Source organism: Phascolarctos cinereus, unplaced genomic scaffold (assembly GCF_003287225.1).
Source record: "Phascolarctos cinereus isolate Bilbo 61053 unplaced genomic scaffold, phaCin_HiC Scaffold_726;HRSCAF=1367, whole genome shotgun sequence".
In the NCBI taxonomy this organism is placed as follows: Eukaryota; Metazoa; Chordata; class Mammalia; order Diprotodontia; family Phascolarctidae; genus Phascolarctos; species Phascolarctos cinereus.
In genome coordinates, this window is record NW_027556098.1 from 263,283,386 (window position 1) to 263,307,470 (window position 24,085).

Consider the following 24,085-nt stretch of genomic DNA (forward strand, 5'->3'; position numbering starts at 1 on the left):
GTACAGAGAGAATGAAGTATACTCTAGCACGCCAGTGTTCACAGCTGGATACCCTAGATGAGAAGAATAGCTCTAGATTTAATCTGATTAGTACAATAAAAAAAAAACCTAAACCTGTGATTCTTTTGAAGTAAGTAATCCTATCTACTAATGAAGATAAGCATCTGTTATGGTGGTTGTCCTTCATATTCAAAGAGGACCAAAAATGACATCACTATATCAGGGTCAATGTACCCACAGTATGCCTGACTGTGGCTGATCAAACCAGTACAAGCTTAGAAGGCTCTAACACAAGTTGGGCACAAATAGTCCATATGAACATTTGGAGTGGAGATGTCTCTAAATTTGCACATCTCGCCTTTCTTTCGAGCTACTGCAATTCTGCTTGCTCATAGAGCACAGCGCCTTCTCTGATGTGGGCACACCACGCTGGGAGGTCCTGTGCCAGTGTCTCCTATGTCTCCCAATCAACCACAAAATTCTTAAGAGAGACCTTGAGAGTGTCCTTGTATCACTTATTCTGCCCATCATGTGAGCACTTGCTCTGTGAGAGTTCTCCATAAAATAGTCTTGTAGGCAAACCTGCTATACAACTACAGTCTTAGAGAATTACCTGGGGCATTCCATTCAATTTAGGATTTCAGACATTTCTGAATGATATAATAAAGAAACATTTTCCTTATCACACCAACTTAGATAAGCAGAAGTTGAGGAAATAAAATAGGTTACATAAGGCCATGTTCATTTGTGACTATCATTCTTCTGCTCAAGAGCTTCATTGGCTCCCTATTGTATTCTAGTACACAATATAAACTCTTCTATTTAGCATTTAAAGCCCTTCATAACCTGGCTCTCTATCCTACCTATCCTTTCTGGCTGATTTCACATTACTACTCTTAGCAGTCATTGTGACCAAAGCAGACTGTTTGTTTACTGCTCCCCTTAAACAGCATTCTACCTCTCATGTTCTTGCTTTTGACAGGCTCTCAGGGCTGAGATCCACACTCTCTTCAATTCTGCCTCTTACTATTATTATCTGCCTTTTATTTCCTGCTATTTTCTTTTATCTTATTATTATCTGCCTTTTGTTTCCTGTGATTTTCAGTCCTAATACCCTCATTAGAAGATACACTTTTTTTATTCCCCCAGTTGCTAGTGCTTCCCACTTAATTTTTTTTAATGTTTATCTTTGCACATGTAATTTTCCCCCAGTAGAAAGTAAGCTCTTGTTCCCTTAGTGCTTATTGGAGTAAATACTTAGGAAGTGCTGAATTCAATGGTTTAGATGAGTTTGGTCTTGGAGGAACAAATAGGATTAATTTACATAGTTTCTTTTTTTTTTTTAATTTACATAGTTTCAACATTGGAGAGCAAGATCATAAATTTTCCTGTAACAAAATATTGATCCAGTATTCTGGGTCCTACTCAGTAAGAGCCATAATGAACCGTAACCTTTTTCAGTTGTTGTAGTCATGTCCTACTCTTCATGACCCCTTGGACACCTGCCCATGGGGTTTTCTTAGCAAAGAGACTAACTGGTGTGGTTTGCCATTTCCTTTTTCAGTGGTAAACAGAGGTTAAGTGACTTGCCCAAAGTCACATAGCTAGGAAGTTTCTGAGGCTGGATTTGAACACAGGTCTTCTTGACTCCAAGCCCAGGGTTCTATGCACTGCACCACCTAGCTGCCTTGTTCAAACTACTACAACACAAAATCTCAAAGTCAGTATTTTGAGAGCTCTTTTGGTTTTTCCTGTGACTCTACAAAGCAAAGTAGAATATAGCCAAAGTACTACTTTGTTACTTGACTAGATAACATGATGGCAATTCAAACTTGCTCTTACATATACTAACTTCTTCCCATCTCATTAAGTAGCAGTACAGCTGAAGGGGATGGAAGACATCAAGATGACCTGGAGATTGGCTTTGATATCACACCAAAATGAGCAGAAGACCTACCTTCATGATGGGGACACTTTCCTGTCCTGGTCTGAACTCAGCTCGGTTGCACAGTGTTACAATTTTGGATAAGGAGGCCCAGGTTGCAGAACTTTGGTCGAAGATCTGGGCTAGAAAGCAAGAGAAAGAATGATGTAGCACATAGAAGACTGCTGTGGGAGAGGAGAATGAGTTTGTATATCCACAGGGTCCAAACAGATCTCAGAAACAGCCTGCTCACCCTATCAGGGTTGGCATTAACTTCCCTGCTCAGTCCCACAACCTTGAAATTGCTTCCAAAACCTCACCATTCTGATCTTCACTAGTATCAGCCTGATAGATCTGGTTGTCAAACCACAGATGGGCCACAGTCATTCTGTTTTGTGTTAAGGTCCCAGTCTTGTCAGAGCAGATGATGGAGGTGGAGCCCAGAGTTTCTACTGCTTCGAGGTTCTTCACCAGACAGTTCTTCTTGGCCATCCTTTTTGCTGTCAGGGACAGACTCACCTAGAAATGAAAGAAGGAAAGAAATGTGAATGCTACTGAATCAGAGTATTAGAAGACTTTTGCTTAACCATTAATGTAGAGACCACACTTTGACCCATCTTTGATGACTAACCATGCTCAATATTTGTGGCTGGATGAATTTTTGGGAAAATAAATAGTCATGCTTGTTATGTAGAAAATTTTGGTAGGCTATTGGTCGAACAATGCCAAGAGAGTTTTTTTTTTTTTAATTATTGTTATTTGTTTTGAGGCAATTAGGGTTAAGTGCCTTGCCCAGAGTCACACAACTAGTAAGTGTTATGTGACTGAGTCCGGATTTGAACACAGGTCCTCCTGACTCCAGGGCCGGTGCTCTATCCACTGTACCACCTAGTTGCCCTGAGAGTTTTTATTAAAGGTAAACAAAACCCCAACTTTGGTTCTTTCCTCCTTTGAATAAAGTGATCCCCAGTGATTCAGTTTTTAAGGCAAAGTCATCATGTTTATACCATATGGATGCAAACCATTTGGTCATAGACCCATTTCAGCAACTGTGCACCTCTCCAAAAAGACTGTAAGACTGCTGGACTGACTTGTGTCAAAGTGGGCATCCTATAGTACTCATCTCATCCTCTGGGTCTTCAAGGAGCTATTATGTACCATATTAAAACTTGACATCTCAAAATCTTTTGGTTTCTGTTGAACTCAGAAATCTCAAAGACACTCTAGTGTCCACTATCTTAAACCTCAGTTTGCAAGTTGAGTCCAGGTAAGAGACCATTATAGAGACTGATTTACAATTTCTTTGCATCTTTTGCCTTGTTTCTAGGGGAAAGTACAGCAGAAAAATGAATACTTAAGCTTACTTTAACAGATCTCCTAAAAAGGAAGACTAATACCTTATAATCTTGCATTTCCAATGTTGAAACTATCCTGATTAATCCTATTTGATCCTCCAAGACCCAATCTATGTAAAACATTCATTATTGTCCCTCATGGGGAAACTATTTCACTTTAAAACATAGAGATAACTTGTAACATACAGATCCATGACATACAGAGTAAAGGGATCAAATCAGAGTGCATAGATCACATCATGGACTTACAGTCACAGCAGCCAGAAGACCCTCTGGTACATTGGCCACAATGATGCCAATGAGGAAGATGACAGATTGTAGGACTGCGTATTTCATGGATACTGAAATGATGAAGAAGATGACACCAATAGAAACAGCCACCCCTGCCACAATATGGACAAAGTGCTCAATTTCAATAGCAATGGGTGTCTTCTCATTCCCAACACCAGAAGCCAGTGAGGCAATTCTTCCAATGATAGTCCGGTCCCCTGTGTTAATGACCATGCCAGTTGCTGTTCCTGCAAAGAAAGTATATGAATGATGTTCCAGGAGATCTTACCTATAAGGGGCACAGGCTGCTTGAGCTTCTGTCTTCATACTCTGGCTTTACATAAGCTGCCAAACAGGCATTGTCCTGATCTGAAGAACTACATAATATTAGATCAAGTGTTGGCTTATTGGGTACAACTATGTTTTTGGTTTTTTTTATTCCCTTTGGAAAAGATTTTGTATAAAGTAGTGTAAAGGATACCAAAAAGTAGAGACTGACCAGAGGGACTCTTAATTTTTATGGAATGTTTGCTACATATATCACACCAGACCTACCTTCCAGGCAGGTTGTAGAGTAAAAGCCAATGTTCTTCGTCTCCAAGGGATTCTCATGGGTAAAATCACAAGATCGAGATTGAGGCTCTGATTCTCCAGTAAGAGATGAATTATCTACCTGTGAATGAATTCAATTCAATTTGAGAAACATTTATGAAGTACCCACTATGTGGAAGGAGCAGTGGTAGGTACTGAGGTTATAAAGACAAAAAATACAGTGTCAACCATTAAAGACCTTACTTTATAATGAGGGGTAAAAGAAACAACATGCACAGAAATAAACACAAAACATATACTTAACAATCTAAAGTAATTTCATGAAAATAAATCTGAGAAAAGTCTAGAGTTAGATACTTTGGCTCTCTTCCCCATTTGGTGTATCCAGGAAAGAGTATTGGGTGAGGCTGTAGGTTATAGTAATTGGGACTAGATCCAGCCATTCTTAGAGGGGACCACGTTGGTGCTTACCTTACATCCATGTGAGGCCAGGATCCTGATATCAGCAGGAATCTGGTCTCCACCTTTAATCTCTACAATATCTCCTACAACCAGCTGCTCTGCAGGGATCTCCCTCTTTTCTCCATCTCTGATGACCAGGGCTTGCTGGGAAATGACAATGTAAAAGTAACTTCAGAACCTGACATGACATTTTCATTTACGTCCTTTGGTCTGAATGCTCATGATCAGGGGGAATGGCAGCTATAAATTGTAGGTAAAAGTGAAAGCTAGCATGTAAATAATGCTGTAACATTTGCAAAATTCTTCATGCTATCTCATTTGATTCACACCACAACCCTGAGAAGTAGATGCTGTTATTGTCCCCATCTTTCAGATGAAAAAACTGAGGTCAAGATAGGTTAAGTGACATATCTGAGTCACAAAACTAGTGTTTGAGGCAAAATTTCAACTTGGGTCCTCCTGGCTTCAAGTCCAACATTCTGTCCATTATGTTACCTCTCTGTAAATAGGGCAATACATGTTTCTCTTAAACTCAGAAAGCCTCTAAGTGAAACAGTGCACAGGGGGACCAGAAGACATTCATAGAAGAAGATTTGGAGTGGGTTGCAGGCTTGACAAAGAATGAGACCTGCTGGAATTATAGCTAGCTATAGTTTAGGAAGAAACTTAGCTTGAACAGTGAAGACATAAGCCAAAATTCAGGATCTTAGATTTAAAGCTATAAGGAATTTCAAGTCAAATGCCCTCATTATACAGCTGAGACTAGAGGCTCAGAGAGGTGACTGGCTAGGAATTATCTGAGATAAGATCTCAAGCCAAGTCTTCCTGACTCCAAGTCCAGTACCCTATCCCTGATGGCATGCCATCTTTGTGTGATATAAGTGGTAATTGTACCAGTGATGAGCTGTATTCTTCCCTTCTTTATGCAAAGAAGGGAGCCCACTCCCTTTCCCCTCCCCCAATTAAGGTTGGCATTCCTTTGGCCATTGTGGAGGGAAATGGTCAGTTTCAAACATAATCCAGAAAACCTGCCATAGGAAGACCATTCAATATGCAGTAGGAAGGACATCGGGTTAAGCCATTCTGCTGTCCTTTTGGTGGCAATGTGAATGGAAATGAGTAATGAGTTGAGGAATGAAAAGGGGCAGAAAAGTCAGGCTCATCACCCCAGGTAGATATAATGACTCTCCGTTCTAGTAAATAGCTCATTAAAGGTTACTGTCTGAACCCCTCAGGTGGCACTTTATGAATGAATAACAATAATCAGACAGAACCATATGAGAAGACTTAGAGGTAGCAACAAGAAGTGTTTGCTATGACGTAAGTCAAGGGAGTTTTGAGCTACTTACCCGAGGAATCATTTTACTGAAGCTGGCAATGATATTGGTGCTTTTTGCCTCTTGGTAATAAGCAAAAATCCCAGTGAGGATGACCACCACGGCAAGCACAACACCTAAATAGACCTGCATGAAAGAGAAAGGAGACCCAAGTCAGAGACGCAAGTGCTTAAAATAAAGCACGTACCTTTTAGGGTGAGAATCTCTACCTGCAAGCAAGTTAGATGCCCAAGTATTTGTTCTATAGTTCAATGTGGAATCATTTCATACATTTTGGTTACCAAGCACAATGAATTTCCTAAAAGCTTTCCTAAATGCCTTATTTACTAAACCAAGAAGAGGGAAAACAGGCTTTGGGAAGGAGGAGGTTAGAGCCCCAAGTGTGCTGATTATTGAAATAGAACTTTTGTAACTTAGGAACTCACAATCCTTTCCTATTTTATTTCTGTGGTACAGGAATGGCAGCAATCAGTAGATCCCTACCTCCTCTTTTATAGATGTAGAAATTGCAGCCTGGAAAGGTCCAGCATTCTTGACCCCACTCAAGAATGATTCCATGGCAGTAATAGGATTGAATTATTTTTTTCCCTCATGCTTTATCCAGGACTGGTTATGAGAGCCCTTAGCCTCTGGTATCCCTCCTATGACAGAGAAGCCAATGACAAAATCATTGTAAGAAGCCTGGTAGGTACTTACATTGTCCAAGGAAGCAGACTTGTCCTCTGAAAACTGGATCCCATAAGCAATCCAACAGAGGACAGCTCCTGCCCACAGGAGGATGGAGAATCCACCCACCATTTGTTTGAGGAATTTTATTATTTCGGAAGTTTCTTTGGGTGGAGAAAGAGCATTAGGGCCGTCTTGAGCCAAGATCTCCGCTGCTTTTGTGCTGGTGAGACCCTTCAAGGACACAGCCAAGAGAAAAATAGTTGTTAAAGATTGACTGGACATTCCTAACCATGCAGATGTGGGGGTGGGGGAAAAGGGCAGTTGGAAGGGGACTTTGTTTGTGGAGTGAACATCCTGGCTTCATAAAGCTCCAAGCAATCCTTCAACTTTTACCTTTGGGTTATTGTGTTTTCAGAACAAGACAAAGACTAATTCAAATTCCCTAAATTCAAATTCAAATTTCCTATCCATTATGTTTATATAAAAAGAGAGAAATATCTTTTCTTGGGCACAGAACAAGGATTTGTAGAGATTAAGTAAAAACAAGGGGATGGTAGCTCTGGAGACAGAGAATCTTGGTCCAAATCTTGCCTCTGACACTATTTGTGTGACCTTGGACAAGTTACAATCTCCACGGTTCTCAGTTTTTTCTTCTGTAAAATTAGTGGGTTGGGTTAGAAGGTCTCTGAGATTCTTCATAACTATAGATCATTGATTTTTCAATACTAACCAGGATTAAAATCAAAACAGCTCTTACACAGAAAAACACCTTCAACTGAAACTTCTCTAGTAGACATTATATCCAGCCCTTTTCTCTATATCTCCCCAACAAAGCATGTCATCTATCAACTATGAAATCTTCTCCATCCTTCAATGACTTACATTTCACCTCCTCCATGAAACATTGTTCTGTTATTCTAGTACTATGTGACCTCTAAGAAATATGTTTCTGTCATGGCCAGTCTAAACAATTTTGGTTGTACCATTCTTACACTTAATATATACTGCCTTGTGTTATATTTATTTGTGTACATGGTACCCATTTTCTCTCCCTTGCTACAATGAATTACTCACAGTAAAAATTGTTTTCCACCTTTACCCAATCCCTGACAGAAGGCAAATCCCTGATATTGATCATTCATCCTCTCTGTGACTTACTCGGATGGTGTTTGTTCCATACTTGTCTTCTAATTCCTTAGTGTTGAGTTTGTGGTCATCCTAACATTCAAGAGAAAAAAGAGAGAGAACCAAGTAAAGGAGATGCCATTTGAATTAAGTGGCTATATTTTTGAAAAGCTGTTGGAAGATGGGGGTAGAACTGGATTCAGGTTATAGAATCCCAGAATTACAAGGTGTCTTGGAAAACACCTGAATTAATCTTCTACCTTAATACACTCATTTTGTTTACAACATCCCTAGCAAGTGGTAGTCCAGCTTCTGCTTAAGTTCTTCTACAGCTAGGCAGCTCATGACCTCATAACACACCTCATTCCATTGATGAGCAACACAGATTGATGGAAAGCTCTTCCTTACATTGAAACAAATATGTACCTTTTACAACTATGCTGTCTCTCACTAAGCCTCTTCTCCAGGCTAAATATTTCCTAGTTTCCCAGGACACACATCTTAGGACTCACAGATAGCTGTGTTCATGACACTGTGAATTGCCCTGAGAGAAGGCTGCTAGCTGTTGAGCAAAGAACTGATGCTCATCTTCTCACACAGTCTGGCCCCTGGTCTCATTGGCTTATTTCTGTTAGGATTTTTGCCTTCCTACTATCCCAGGATGATGTGTACTATCTGGCATAAATGTTCTTCCTATGTGAAACTCACCAGCAGTAATGCTTATAATCCCTTATTCTACCACCTCATTTCTAGGCTAAGGGAACATAACCTTCCTCTTAATTCAAACAAACTCCAAGGTTCCCTATGAATGCCAATCCCCATGAAAATTCAAGCTAAATGTGAGGTTAAGTGATCAAAAGTCCTGCAGGTCTGAGGTCTTATTCTTCAGACCCTAAGTATCATTACTTCATGTTGGTTAGCATTAGAACTTATATCAGCAACAGCCTTTGCCTTCAACTTTCAGGATTTTACTTTGCCCTGGATGGGAAAACACTCCATTTCCCATGAAAAGAATTAAATTTAAATTCTAGCCTTCCTCTCGCAACTTCAGTTCTGCTTTGTTTAGAACAATTTCTCCTACTGTTGTTTCTTTCCACTGCTTTAAAAAGTGGCTTTGATAATGAACTAGTCTATTTTGGTACAAGGTCCTGGACTCTTGTTCCTAGACATTGTGTAATAATAGCACAATGCAAACGATCTCAACTAGGCAGTAAAGAGACCTTCCCTCTCTCCACCCTCAAGCCCAGTCATGCTCTATGCAGCTAGAGCTCCCAGGGCAGAAGTGAAAAGGTAACAGGTCCCAAAGTGGTCCACAGGACAAATGGATTGGCTAGAGGGGAAGGAATTCCTCAGAACACCACCTTACCTATGGGCCTATTGGTATCAGGAAAGGAAAGAGAACACTTTGACCAAATATGCTAGGAATCCTTGGGTCACAAGCCTTTAGGACTGCAAGGGATCTTGGAGATCATTTAGTCCAAATCCTTCATTTTCCAGGTGAGGAAACTGAAACTCAGACAGCTGGAATAATTGCTTAACATCACACATAGCTATGACCAGAACTCAGATCTCCAGACCACCAGTGTCTTACTCTTTTCCCTACACTACTTCAGAGACATTTATCATCTCAGAAAAATATGAAATGCCTAGAGAAAGAAGGTTACTATCATAAAGAGTCACAATAAAATTTAGAATTATATCTTCATTAAAAGTAATCCTTTCATAGAGAAAAAAAGGCATTTCTTCAATCTTAATTTTAGATGCTTCACATGTATCAGTATTAATTTGTGATTTTAATGTTGAAATAAACAGCTTCTCTTGCAAATACAGTAAACCCTTCCACAAAACTTCTGACAGATGGTCTTGAACCTTATTTACTTGATCACTTTCAGTAACAGGGAACTTCCTACTTTGTGTGGCAGAACTGTTAAGATGGCTGAGCAGTTCCATTGTTAGAGAGCCTTTCCTGATACTGGGTATATTTTTTTGTTCAGTCATGTTCTACTCTCTGTGGACCATATCTTTCCATGGGGTTTTCTTGGTAAAGATACTGGAGTTGTTTGCCATTTCCTTCCCCAGCGGATCCTTTTTGTCAGGCAATCAGAGGTTAAGTCACTTGCCCAGAATCACACAGCTAGGAAATGTCTGAGGCTGGATTTGAACTCAGGGTTTCCTGAGGATTCTAGGCCCAGTGCTCTATCCATGAGCCACCAGCTGCCTCATGGTATCAGAAGTGGGATATACATACATACATACATATATACATATACACACACACACACATATACATATACATATATATACACATACATACATGCACATCCACACACATATACCCACATACACACACACACAGTGAATATGTACAGATGGGTAATCTAGAGGCAAAATGACAGGAGAGTCTATAGATAGCTGCCTTTGGAGTCAGGAAGACTTAGATTCATGTCTTGCTTCTCATATATAATGTCTGTGTGATCAGATATTGGGTAAATTACCTAATCACTCAATTCCTCAGTCAACTAACAGTATATGTTGGCAGTAGATCTTACCTGCAAAATATATATGTATTTCTGTAGTGGGAATTCCCTACTCCGATTTCAATCCACTTTTCCCCAGCAAGAAAAGGCATAATCCTTCTTCCTCCAACCTTTGGCTATTGTTCCCATTTTAAAGTGTGATAAACAGAAATTTAAGGCTTCTCTATTAGTCTCTTGCCCCACTAATGTCACTATAAGGACTTAAAATAATTTTGTTCCATCTCACTTTAAGCAGTCAGGTAGAAAAGAAATCCTAAACTATGTGCCAATGATCTTTCTGATTAGGATTACTAACTCTGAGCTCTACACTTCAGTGCCTTTATGCAGAGTACAGGAACCATCTAGTATAGCTGGCCTCCAGGCAAAGATTGTATCAGCCTAATTTTAACATGGGACAAATTTCTTGGGTCCATTTTCTTTTAAAATCTCAGACACTGTATTTTTCTTCTGCAAGAGGTATCTTAAAGGGGCAGACCTCAATGGGACCTTCGCTCCTATGGACAGGATGATATAATTAATGAAAATAACATTGGGTTATAGAATCTAGAAGATAGAGATTTGAATCCTGATTCTACTAATTACCACTTGTGTAACAGTCTTTGTGCCTCAGTTTCCTCATCTGCAAAATTATATTGTTGGACTAGATGATTGTTCAGGTCAATTCTAGCTCTAAAACATTTGTGATCCTTTGGCAAAATAAATGTGCCATGAAAACAACAGGATGCTCCTTGAGAAAACTGACCAGATCAAGTTCTTTCTTTAGTTCTTCTTTCTGGTGGTCCTTCTTATATCCCAAGTGGTTCTTCAGGCCCCTGTACTCTTCTTTGCCATCCCTCTCATCTGTTGTTTCGATGTCTTTTATTCCATTGACCTCAACAGAGTAAACTTCTGATTTTTTCTGAAATGGAAACAAAGATTGTCAGCTGAAAATTGGTCTTTTGAGGAATTGGGTTGAGGTCATCTCAGGTCAGGGAGGTGAGAAAAAAGAGACTGTATCATGATAGGTCTACAAACATCTCCTCTGGTTCCCCTGTCTCATCTCCACAACCTTAAAGAAAGGGAGAGATAAGTGGAGTATGCATGAACAAGTTATCTTCCTGCCATTAACCCCAAAGATAACATCCTTTTTCTTTCCTTCCCTTATGCAAAGGCCTTAGGATTTCTGTGTTACTCTTTAGGAAAGGCAAGATACACACAGACAAGCTAGCTAAATACTTTTTTAAAAACAGATGATTAAAATGGATGATCCCTTAAAGTGGATGTAGGGGCAGGGTGATGCAATCTTAGGGTAGACCAGAAAGGAAAATGTCCCACTCTTCCTTAACTCTAGAGTACAGTTTTTCAATGAAGCAAACATTTATTAAGTACTTACTATGTCCCAGGCACTGTATGAAAGCACTTTACAAATATCTCCTTTGATCAAGAAGTCTCATATCCCTCAGATATTTTCCTTTGGCTAAAATAAACATCCCAGACTTGAAGCCAAGACTTCACTTGCCCTCCATCAAACCCAACTGGCTAAGTCCCCTTTCTGAAAAAAGGGGATGTAGGTCCAAATGACATGAGCTGGAGAAGCTAAAACAGAAGGCAGCTCCCCAGGACCATGATTACTCATTTTCTTTTAGCTTTCTCGCATCTCCAAGGTCCCTGAGTAGGTTTATTCTTTTTCTCTTCCCCGACCACAGCCGATCTGGGCTCAACTCTTCACACTGAATCTGAAGTTTTTAGAAATTTACTGTAGATAGTTGGATTGGGGAAACTTATGTGGAGATAATGCCACTCCATTTCTGCAGAAACGAATAAAACCTGAGGACAGATTCTAATGAACAGATTTCAATCCTTCCATCTACTCTGTAGAATTCCCCCAACCCGCATTTTCCCCTGCCTTTCCCAACCCCTGGGGTCTGTCAGGGTGGTGGTCAGCTCTCTCCAGGCAAAGACAGGCACCGTAAAGTGGTGCGGACAGCTGTGAGAGTGCCTATTTGCCCCATCAGCCTAATGCTCTTCCTCCCCGATCAGTCCAAGAATGAGCGGTAAGGGTTTGAGGTGAGGCTCAACGCAACACGCACCTTGCCCATAAGTGCTGATGGCTTGGCTTAGGTCTGATGCCGGGGTGAGGCGGTGGGGTCCGGGGCTGAGAGAGAGTGGAGAATTCAAGGAATTGAGCCGCAAGTCAAAGAACTCAGGAGTCCGGCGATCAGGTCACAGGAGCTCGCAGGTTAGGGTTGGACAGTTACCGAGTCCCAGCGGCAAATCAAATGTTAGCTGCAGGCTTCTCCCTCTGCTGACATCCTGACAGGTTCAGTGCACTACTCCCTGTAGGGCAGTGAGCCCATGCCCTCCTCCTTTTGAATCAACACCTGGGCCCCTCCCACTCTCACCTCTGAGTGCTGGTCTAACCGGGTCTCTGCCTTCTCTGGGGAGGCGGGACAATAATACTACAAGTATGCGAACCCCTTGGGTAGGGATGCAGAACCTGGAGTCCAGACACAAGGCCATCTAGGGTCAGTAGGCACTCGGGGTCAGCGGTGGGGTGGGGGTGGGGAGAGGTGGAGGAAGAAAGGAAAGGAGCTTGCTTTTAATCTAAGCTTTAATTTTCACCTCCCCACATAAATAATATCAAAAACAAACAAGCAAACAAACAAAACCCTCACCATTCTCAAGCCTTAATTGAAAACAGTATCAGGAGTATCTGAGAAGGGGAATTGCTATTGGGGGTGGTGGAGGGGGACGGTCTGTGAGATGCTCAGGCTGTGTTTCATTCACTTGCCAATTCAAGGGCCAGCAAGACCTTGAAGAAATAGGAAACTCTACTTGACATAATTCTGTAATTTGTGTTTTAATAAATTCCCTTTCTGCTCCCCAGCCTGTTTCTCCCGTGAGGGCAAACCCCTATGTGGCCCACCTAGGTGCAAAAAAAAGTACCTCCTCCCTTTCTTTGCATATAGTGGGATTAAAGTCTCTATTGACTTACGCACATCCTTTCATGTGTTGGTATCTTCATGTGAGAGATAAGATTTGCTTGCTAAAGGAATACACATACATTTATGTGCACACACATTCAACCTAGAGCCATCTGCTTGGAAGATGCTTTCTTTTTAAATGATGTTTATCAAATGAAGAAGTAACTGCTATTTCCCCTAGGTCAGAAGATAGGCAATTTGCTATGAACATAAAGCTGACTTTCTGGTGGTTGCTGGAAAGAAAACACAGGCTTCACAGCAAGTAACAACTGCAACTCCCCTGTTTCTCCTTACAATCCACTACTCCACTGACTATCACCATCTTCAGAAACCATGGAACAGAGAAGCTGATGTCAATGAACTCAGATCTAGATGTGGTCATCAAGGAAAGTAAAAACCTGAATTGTTGATATGCTTCTTTTTTTGGGGTGGGGGGAGAGGAGGGAAAGAGAGTACAGAGATTTAAAAAACTAATACCATTTATAAACTGACAATGGGAGAATGTCTAGTCATTCTCTTTTTCATTAATTTTAGAAAAGGATTTCTGCCTAACTGGACATACAGGTTTCAAACATCAGCTCCTATCCTCCTTTGGGTACCACAGGTCCCTTTGGGTGACATTTCCCCTGAACTTTTCCAGGCATTAGTGTTTGGTCACCACTATGGTGACCATGTGCCATCTACTGGATGCCTGATTCTCAGGTGTCCCAGAGGGGCATGTATGTTGACATGTTCCAGGGAGAACAAATGGTACTTTTCTTCCAGGCTCATTTTTTTGTTGTTACAACTCCTCCTACCTTACCTTCTGGGTATTCCACAGTGTCCTGCAGCACAAGGGAGATGATGAGCCCTCTAAATTTCCCTGTGAACACCAGGTGTTTGTTATGCCATAACTCAAGCAACATAGCTGGCACCTGGTGTGGTCTCCACCTTGTAAAACTATGGAATGGATTTCCTCTCGGGAAACTCCTTCCCTGGGGGAAGTCATCCACACAATTTTGGGCAATGACTTCTGAACTCTACCTATCTCTAATGGATATTTTAGGGAATCTTTTTAATTTTTTTAGGGAATCTTTTAGGGAAGTGGAATTGTGACTGTAGTCTGAAGGAGGGAAGGGGTCAGAGAAAAGAATAAGCATTTGTTAAGCACTTATTAAGAGCCAGGCACTATGCTACGCATTTTACAAATATCACATTTGTTTGTCACTATCACTATTTTACAGCTGAAGAAACTGAGATAAAGTATCATATGCCCAGAGTCACATAGCTAGGAAGTATCTGAGTTCAAATTTGAACTCAGATCTTCCTGAATCCAAGGCCAGCTCTCTCTCCACTGTGCCACCTAGTGGAATGAAGACCTTTTCTTTACTCTAATCTAACTTAGATTCTCTCCAAGTGAGTTTATGTGTTTAAATGGACGTCTGTTAGAGAAAAGGTTCAAGACAGGGATCACTTCAAGTATTGTCCTGGGGTCATAATCAGGTGTAAGGAGTAGTTGAGACTTGAACTTGGGATTATAATTGACTACTGTAAGGACTTTAAGGGTCTTCTAGTTCAAACCTTTCATTTTAAAGATAAAGAAACTAAGACCTGGAGGGAGTAAATGTATTGCTATGGGCATGTATAGATGGACACTGATAGAGCCAGGATTTGAACCCAGGTCCTTGGTGTTGCACTCTTTCCATTGTGCCATAGTAATTATATGTGCAATACTTTGCATGCTCACCAGAATGTGTAAGTTATTCTTGGAAGGTTTTCAGTCAATCAATCAAGTATTGTGGTGTACCTTCTTTTTACCCAGGGTTAATCTCAGTGCTTTGTGGTGATAGAAGAAATGTCAGGCATAATCATTGCCTTTAAAGAGTTTGCAGTCTAATTGGAGAGACAAGACTGACACACAAAACAACAGGGAGAAATTGAAAATGTATAGTAAGAGCGAATAAATACTCTAAGAGCTTAAAGGAGAAATAGATCAGGAAAGGACCAATAAGATTTTAATTAAGATCATAATTGCTCATTATTTCCTTTTGCTTCTCCACTTCTCAGGTCTTCCATCTCAGAAAGGCGGAGCAGAGAAGAAAGGTATTGGATTTCTGGAAACCAGGAATATTGGATTACTGGATTCCTGGAAATCACATTTTGTAGAACACTTATCTAGAAAAGGGGATAGTTAGTCCCTTACTGAATTGTACATCTTGCATTACCCAAAAAGGATTCCAAAGTGTAAACTAAACTGAGAGAGGTGGTGGCTAGGCTCCAGGGAAGAGAATAATTGGGCTAAGATGGAGAGAGCAAGGTTTTACTTCCTGTTCCACATCTGAGTCAATTTATGATTCATCTGCCCTTCATATTCCAACTAAGCACTGACCCACCTTTGATAATTCCTCTCGATACCTGTGTCTCACTTACATCCTTAGGTAATGGCTAGACCAGTTGCCACTGAGTGAGAGCTTCCCAGAGCCTGAAGGAAAATTGTGAAAAGATTTTAGCTGAATATGATTTCACATGAAAGACCTTTGTTGATTAAGATGCCCAAGAATGGCAAATATGTGGGGCCATTTTGCTGAAAGAAGCTCACTATGGAGAAGTGTCAGTATCTGTGAAAAGGACCTCTCCTGCTAGTGGTCCTGATGCTGTTAAAAAAGAATAATAGCTAGCATTTTTATAGTCTTAAGGTTTACAAAGTACTTGACATATATTATCTTATTTGATCCTCATAAGAAGCCTGTGAAGGAGGTGCTATGTTTAACCCCATTTTACAGATTAGGAAACTAAGGCTGAGAGAAATTAAGTGACTTGCCCAGAGTCTCACAGCTAATGACTATCTCATAGGATGCAAACTCAGGTCTTGTTGACTCCAAGTCCAGTGAGAGATAATAGGATTCCTAAAATATAGTTTTAATGAAGAAAGACGCTATCTGCATCCAGAGAAAGGAGGTATGTATAAAATAATCTTACACACACACACACCCCTATTTGTATCTAATGGTAGCCATCTCTAGGGTGGGGGAGGAGAGAAGCAGAAAAAAAGAAATTTGCATAATAACTTTATTGTATATTTAAAAGAAATAGAAAGTTATACATAATAGATTTGCAATTTTAGGCTATAATCTTTTTTATTATATGATATTATGGAAATGCTTGATTTTATTACATAAATTAAAAATAAGATTAAAAATAGGACACTGAAAATGCTTTTCACAATGCATAGCTAAAGGTTTTCAAAGGGAAAACTAACCTTAGGGTAGATAGATAAAGAATTTATTGTGTGGATTAAGTGCTAGGGTGTGAGGATACAAATAAAAAGTAATGACAATTCTGTCCTCAAGGACCTTACATTCTGATGGAGGATGGCAATAAACAAATGGATGCTAGAAATGGCAGGAGGTATGGTGTCATGTTGTGGAGGCAGCAGGGAAGGATGAAATCTCCCTATGAGTTTCACTCAATCAGTATCTACCACCCCATGAAAATTCTGGTAGCTAAACCTGTATACCAACCTCCATTTGCAAACTGGATCCCCTAAGCAATCCAACAGAGGACAGCTCCTGCTCACAAGAGGTTGGAGAATCCATTTCCAGGGCAATCCTCTTCTTTCCTCGACAAGTTGAATGTCTTTGGCTCCTCCCTAACTCCTGCCCTCATAATAGGGAACTTTGACATACATACTGATACTATGTCAAATACTCTAACCTCATAATTCCTCAACTTAATTCATTTCACATGACCAATTTCTCCACTCCACCTCAGTCACATACAAAAATAGTTATGGTTATGGAATGTTCCATGTTCGTGAACTCTGAAATTCCCTTATCTGCTCATTGCCAGATCATCTGATCTAGCATTTCATCTCCCCCTCTGCCTTGTAACTCTAAACACTGTTCATCTGCCATGTGACCTCCAAACACTTGACCCCTTAATTCACTGCCGTGGTGTCACCCTGGCACTGCACTAGCTACACTACACTCTCTTCCTTTTCTCATTTGCACCCCTTGATGAATCTATTCAACTATGCTGGTCTCTTGATTCCCTTGCCCTCTTCTCATAGCACTGATTGTACCCTACCAAGCCTCAGCCTTGGATCACCTCCAGCATCTTCTGTCTTTGCTCCTACACAATTGCTATGAATGAATGCTGTAGAATGAATGAAACTGTGCTGACTGAGTCCACTACAAACTTATGTTACATAACCTCAATTGACTCCTCATTGCTATGAGGCATTTTTAACTCATTAATTAACTCACTATCTCACTTTTCATAGTGGCTCTTCCAAACTTTTTCATCCCTCCTTAAGTCTCCCATGACTCTCCTGCTCTCAACCTTCTCTATTAAGAACCTTGCCTCATATTTTACTGAGAAAAATAAGATCATTCACCAAGAGCTCCCTCTCTGCCCCTCTTCCTCATCTCACATTACCCATATGTCTTCTGCCACTTTCTCCTTCTTCACCCTTCTCACATGAAGAGATGGCCCTTCTCCTTGTCAAAGTACAAATGATCTCATTCCATCCTGTCTCCTCCAGCAGACTGACTCCTCTATCATCCCCACTATCCTATTTATCTTTAATTTTCCCCTGTCTTTTGGCTGTTCCATATTGCCTATAAACATGCCCACATCTCTCCCATCCTCAGAAAGCTCTCACTTGATCCATCCATTCTTGCTAGTTATTATTCCATATCTCTGCTGCCATTTGTGGCTAAACACCTCAACATCTTACCTCTTATTCCTCAATTTTATATAGTCTGGCTTCCAACCTCATCATTAAATCAAACTCTTTTCTCCTAAGTTACTAATCATTCTTAGTTGCCAAGTCCAATGGCCTTTTTTTTCAGTTCCCTCTCTGCAATCTTTGACACTTGGAATCACTCTCTTCTCCTTGATACTCTCTTCTCTCTAGGTTTTCAAGACACTGTTCTCTCCTGTTTTTCCTCCTGTCTAGCTGACTGCTTCTTCTCAGCCTTCTTTTCTTTATTTTTAAAAAATTTTAAAAAATTGTTAGTATTTTATTTTCCCCCAGTTGCATGTAAAAACAGTTTTAACATTCATTTTTAAAACTTTGAGTTCCATATTCTCCCTCTTTTTCCTTCCCCACCCCCAGAGAAGGCAAGCAATTGGATATAGGTGGTTATACATGTGTAGTTATGCAAAACATTTCCATAATAGTCATGTTGTGAAAGAAAACATAGACCAAAAAAAAAAACCCTCAAGAAAAATAAAGTGAAAAATTAGTATGCTTCAATATGTATTCAGACACTACCAGTTCTGTCTCTGGGAATGGATAGCATTTTTCATCATAAGTTCTTCAGAGTTGTCTTGGATCATTATATGGCTGAGAATAGCTAAGCCATTCATAGCTGGTCATCTTACAATATTGCTGTTACTTAGTACACAGTATATTTCACTTTCTATCAGCTCATGCAATTCTCTCCAGGCTTTTCTGAGAGCATTCCACTCATCATTTCTTATACCACAATAGTATTCCATCACAATCACACACTACAACTTGTTCAGCCATTCCCTAATTGATGGGCATCACCTCAATTTCCAATTCTTTACCCCCATAAAAGAGCTGCTATAAATATTTTTTACATATAGGTCCTTTTCCTGTTATTTTTTAATGTCTTTTGGGATACAGATCTCATGGTGGTATTGCTAGGTCAAAGAGTATACATGATTTCATAGCCCTTTGGGCATTGTTCCAAATTGCTCTACAGAACGGTTGAATCAGTTCACAACTCCACCAACAGTGCATTAATGCCCCAATTTTCTCACATCTCCTCCATCATTTGTCATTTTCTCTTCTGTTCTATTAGCCAATCTAATAGGTATGAGGTAGCACCTCAGAATTGTTTTAATTTATATTTCTCCAGTCAATAGTGAGTTAGAACATTTTTTCATATGGCCATAGATAGCTTTGATTACTTCATCTGAAAACTGTTCATATCTTTTGATAATTTACCAGTTGGGGAATGGCTTTCATTTTTATAAATTTGATTCAGTTCTCTACATGTTTGAGAAATGAGACCTTTATCAGAGAAACTTGCTTTAATTTTTTTTTTCACAATTACTATTGCTAACTATATTTCCCTTTATCCTATTTCTCGCCTCCTCTTTTTATTATATTCTCTCTCCTTTTACTCTATCCCTCCTCAAAAGTGTTTTGCTTCTGACTACCCCTTCTCCCAATCTGCCTTCCCTTCCACCACCCCTCCCACCTTCTCTTATTCCTCTTCCCTCCTACTTTCCTGTAGGGTAAGATAGTTTCTATACACAATCAAGTGTGTATGTTATTCCTTCTTTGAGCCAATTTTGATGAGAATAAGGTTCACTCACTTCCCCTTTCCCCCACTTTCCTCATCTTCTCCTTCTCTGTAAAAGCTTTCTCTTGCCTCTTTTGTATGAGATAATTTAGCCCTTTCTCCCAGGACATTCCTCTCTCACCCCTTAATTTTATTTTTTTTGGTGTCATCCCTTCATATTCAACTCATACCTGTGCCCTCTGTCTATACATACTCCTTCTAACTGCCCTAATAATGAGAAAGTCCTTATGAGTTACAAGTATCATATTCCCATGTAGGAATGTAAATAGTTTAATTTTATTAAGTCTGTTATGATTTCCCTTTCTTGTTTACCTTTTCATGCTTCTTTTGAGTGTTGTATTTAAAGTCAAATTTTCTCTCTGGCTCCAGTCTTTTCATTAAGAATGCTTGAAAGTCCTTTCTTTCATTGAATATCCATTTTCCCCCGAAGGATTATACACAGTTTTGCTGGGTAGGCGATTCTTGGTTTTAATCATAGCTCTTTTGTCCTCTGGAAAATCATATTCTAAGCCCTCTAATACTTTAATGTAGAGGCTGCTAAATCTTGCGTTATCCTGACTTGTGGCTCCACAATACTGGAATTGTTTATTTCTGGCTGCTTGAAATATTTTTCCTTGACCTGGGAGCTCTGGCATTTGGCTACAATATTTCTAGGAGTTTTCATTTTGGGATCTCTTTCAGGAGGTGATTCTTTCAATTTCCATTTTATCCTTTGATTATAGAATATCAGAGCATTTTCCTCGATAATTTCTTGAAAGATGATGTCTAGGCTCTTTTTTTGATCATGGCTTTCAGGTAGCCCAATAATTTTTGAATTATCTCACCTGGATCTATTTTCCAGGTCAGTTGTTTTTCCTATGAGATATTTCACATTGTCTTCTATTTTTCATTCTTTTGGTTTTGTTTTATTGTTTCTTGATTTCTTGTAAAGTCATTAGCTTCCATTTGCTCAATTCTAATTTTTGAGGAATTATTTTCTTCAGTGAGCTTTTGTACTTCCTTTTCCACTTGACCAATTCTATTTTTTAAGGAGTTTTTTCTTCATTGAATTTTTGTACCTTCCCCCCCCCCCCATTTGGCCAATACTGCTTTTTAAGGTGTTCTTCTCCTCATTGGATTTTTGTACCTCTTTTACCATTTGGCCTAGTTTGTTTTTTAAGGTGTTATTTTCTTCAATTTTTTTTTTGTGTCTCCTTTACCAAGCTATTGATTCATTTTTCATGATTTTCTTGCCTCACTCTCATTTCTCTTCCCACTTTTCCTCTACTTCTCTTACTTGATTTTCAAAATCCTTTTTGAGCTCTTGCATGGCCTGAGACAATTCATATTTTTCTTGGAGGCTTTGGATTTAGGAACTTTGACTTTAGTAACTTTCTGTGGTCAGAATTGTTTTTTCTATTGTTTGCCTTCATTTTCCCAGCTTATTATTTGACTTTTAACTCTTTGTTAAAGTAGGGCTCTGCTTCCAGGGTAGAGAATGCACTGTCCTAAGCTTTAGGGTTCTTTGCAGATGTTTTCAGGGATACTTCTAGGGACCTGTAAGTTTTCAGTTCTTCCAGGGTGGTAGAATCTAAGTGTTTACTACTTTTCTGGTCTGTGCTGTGATCTGTGAGTGACCACAAGCACTCTTTTTTTCCTCTGGAACAGTAAGGAAGGTCCCTGCTCCACTGTAACTGCAAGCTTTGGTGTGCTAATGCTCCTCCTTGCCATGGACAGCCACTCAGGACTGTGACCCTGCTCTGATTATGGGCAAAGCAACAGAGTCCTGCCCCAGTGCTAGCAAAGAGACCCCTGTAATCTCCTTCTGACTGGTTGTTCGACCCCCTTACTGTCTGTGGGCTTAGAGCTCTGGAAGCAGCAGATCCTGCTGCTGATTCAGTGGCTCTCAAGGCCTGCTCTGAGTGGAAATGAGGAGGGGAAACATGGGCCTGGCTAGCACTGGTCTGTACTCCTCTGTCACCCCGGTGTAACAGACCTTTCCTGCAAACTTCTAAGTTGTCTTGGGCTGGAAAATTGTTCCACTCCATCTTTTCGTGGGCTCTGCTGCTCTAGAATTTGTTTAGAGTCATTATTTAAAGCTATTTTGAGGGGTTTGGGGGAAAGCTCAGGTGAGTCCTGCCTTTACTCTACCATCTTGGCTCCACCTCTTCAGCCTTCTTTTTATTGCATTTGAATTTTACTTTATTTTTTTTTCAGCCTTTTTAAAAAAAATCCAAGTCTTTGCTAATCTTGGATTTCCTACAGGCTTTGTCCTGGGTACTCTCACTCCCACCCTGCCCATTATTTCTCTTGGTGATCTCATTGACTCCCATAGATTCAATTATCATTTCTATGGTTATGATTCTCAAATCTATGTACCTAGCCCTAAGCTCTGTGCTGGACTCCAGTTTCACGTCTCCAAATGCCCATTGGACATCACAAACCAAATGTCCTGTAGAAATCTTGAACTGAATATATCCAGAACTGAACTCATTATCTGTCCCCCAACTCCTCCTTTATAAACTTCTCTACTAACAGAGGCTACCACCATCCTTCCAGGCCTTCTGACTCTCAGTGCAGATGTCATTGTCAATCCATGCCTCCCTCACCCCCACATCTAATCTGTTGTCAAGGCCTGTCAGTTTTACCTTCACAACATCTCTTCAATATGTCTCCTTCTATCCTCTGACACTGCTGTCACTTTGGTGCAGGTTTTCATTTCCTCACACCTGGACTATTGAGATAGCCTGCTGGTTGGTCTGTCTGCTGTGAGTCTTTCCCCACTCTAGTCCACTTTCCCCTCAATTGTCAAAACGATCTTCCCAAGGTGCAAGGCTGACCATGTCACTCCCCCTATTCACTGAATTCCAGTGGCTCCTTATCACCTCTAGGATCCTATTGTTTGGTTTTCTTTCTTTTCCTTTCTTTTTTTTTTTGTGAGGCAATCAGGGCTAAGTGACTTGCCCAGGGTCACACAGCTAGTAAGTGTCAAGTGTTTGATTGAGGCCAGATTTGAACTCAGGTCCTCCTGACTTCAGGGCTGGTGCTCTATCCACTGTGCCACCTAGCTGCCCCCGCTATGTTTGCTTTTCAAAGCTCTTCAAAACCAAACCTTCACCCACACATACGTTTCCAGTCTTCTCATAGGTTATATTCCTCCATTTACTATGAGATGTAATGACACTAACCTTCTTTTTGGAGCACAACATCCTCCATTTCTAGACTCTAGATATTTTCACTGATTGTCCCTCATGCCTGGACTGCTCTTCCTCCTCATTTCTTTCTTTTTTAAGAATAGCTATTTTGTTTTTAATTTATGGAATAAAACAAGCATTTCCATAACAACATAATAAAAGAGATGATTGCACACCATACTGCAAATTTACCATGTATGTACAATTTGCTATTCCTTTTAAATATCCAAGTTATAATGTAAATTGTTTCCTCCCCCTCATCCTAGAGAACTGTTAGATGCAAATACATGTGTGTGTGTGTATGCATGTATGTATGTATGTAAGGGTATTCTATATGCACTTCTATCTATCAGTTCATTCTCTGCATGCAGAGCAACAATATTGCTATTACTGTATACAGCGTTCTCTTGGTTCTGTTCATTTCACTCTTCATTATTTCCTGCAAGTCTTTCCATGTTTCCCTTCCTCATTTCTATCTCCTGGCTTCCCCAGCTTCCTTCAAGTCCAGCTAAAATCTCACCTTCTGGAGCAGCTAGGTGGTGCAGTGGATAGAGCTCCAGCCTTGGAGTCAGGAGGACCTGAGTTCAAATCTGACCTCAGATATGTAACGGTCACTAGCTGTGACCCTGGGCAAGTCACTTCACCCCAACTGCTTCACTAAAAAAAGCAAAAAAAAAATCTCACCTTCTACAGTTGATTTTCCACCCCCCAACTTATCCTATACATAGCTTATTTATACATAGCCATTTGCATGTTGTCTTCTCCAATAGATTATGAGCTCACTGAGGCCAGGGCCTGTCTTTTACTTTTCTTTGTAACCCCAGCAGTTAGCACACTGCCTGGCACATAACAGGTGCTTAAATGTTTATTAACTGACCTTGACATTGAACCTATCTCAGTCTCAGTTTTATCGTTTGGAAAATGGGGATGATAATAGCACCTCCCTGTCAGAGTTGTCATGACCATCAAGTAAAACAAGCAAAATGCTTGGCAAACCTTAACCAGCTTGTAAATGTTAGCTATTATCAGGCAGCCAGGTGGCCCATCAGATAGAACTCTGGACTTACAGTTAGGAAGCCCTGACACACTATGTGGCCCTGGGCCAGTTGTTTAACCTCTAACTCAGTTTCCTTATCTATAAAATGGGAATTATGATGGCACCTGCCTGTCAGGGTTGTGGGGACTGAAATGAGGTTATCTTGTAGACCGTAAACACTACATAAATGCTAGCTCTACCCACCTTCCTGGAATTTTTTCTCTGCTTCTTTTAACATTTCATGGCTACTAGGGCAGCACTTGGCCTGCCTACATGCTTGTTTCCCTTCTATTTCCCTTCCATTTTTTGGTCATCTATGTGTAAGGAGTGAGAGACTTTGAGACCAGAGAGACCAGCATTTG

General features: G+C 40.3%; 1 protein-coding gene across 1 annotated transcript in view; it reads right to left on the reverse strand.

Annotated features, from left to right (window-relative positions):
- The window catches only part of LOC110195885 (potassium-transporting ATPase alpha chain 2), a 31,199-nt gene extending 18,669 nt beyond the window's left edge, over positions 1-12,530 (reverse strand). Inside the window, exons 1-10 of the mRNA XM_020968815.2 lie at positions 12,301-12,530; positions 10,974-11,129; positions 7,728-7,787; positions 6,597-6,800; positions 5,913-6,026; positions 4,573-4,707; positions 4,105-4,222; positions 3,529-3,797; positions 2,245-2,443; positions 1,958-2,067 (exon numbers count right to left, since the gene is read on the reverse strand). Of these exons, the coding sequence (XP_020824474.1) occupies positions 1,958-2,067; positions 2,245-2,443; positions 3,529-3,797; positions 4,105-4,222; positions 4,573-4,707; positions 5,913-6,026; positions 6,597-6,800; positions 7,728-7,787; positions 10,974-11,129; positions 12,301-12,309 (1,374 nt within the window). The 5' untranslated portion in view covers positions 12,310-12,530. The remainder of the gene's footprint in view (positions 1-1,957; positions 2,068-2,244; positions 2,444-3,528; positions 3,798-4,104; positions 4,223-4,572; positions 4,708-5,912; positions 6,027-6,596; positions 6,801-7,727; positions 7,788-10,973; positions 11,130-12,300) is intronic.
- Positions 12,531-24,085: the final 11,555 nt, after the last annotated feature.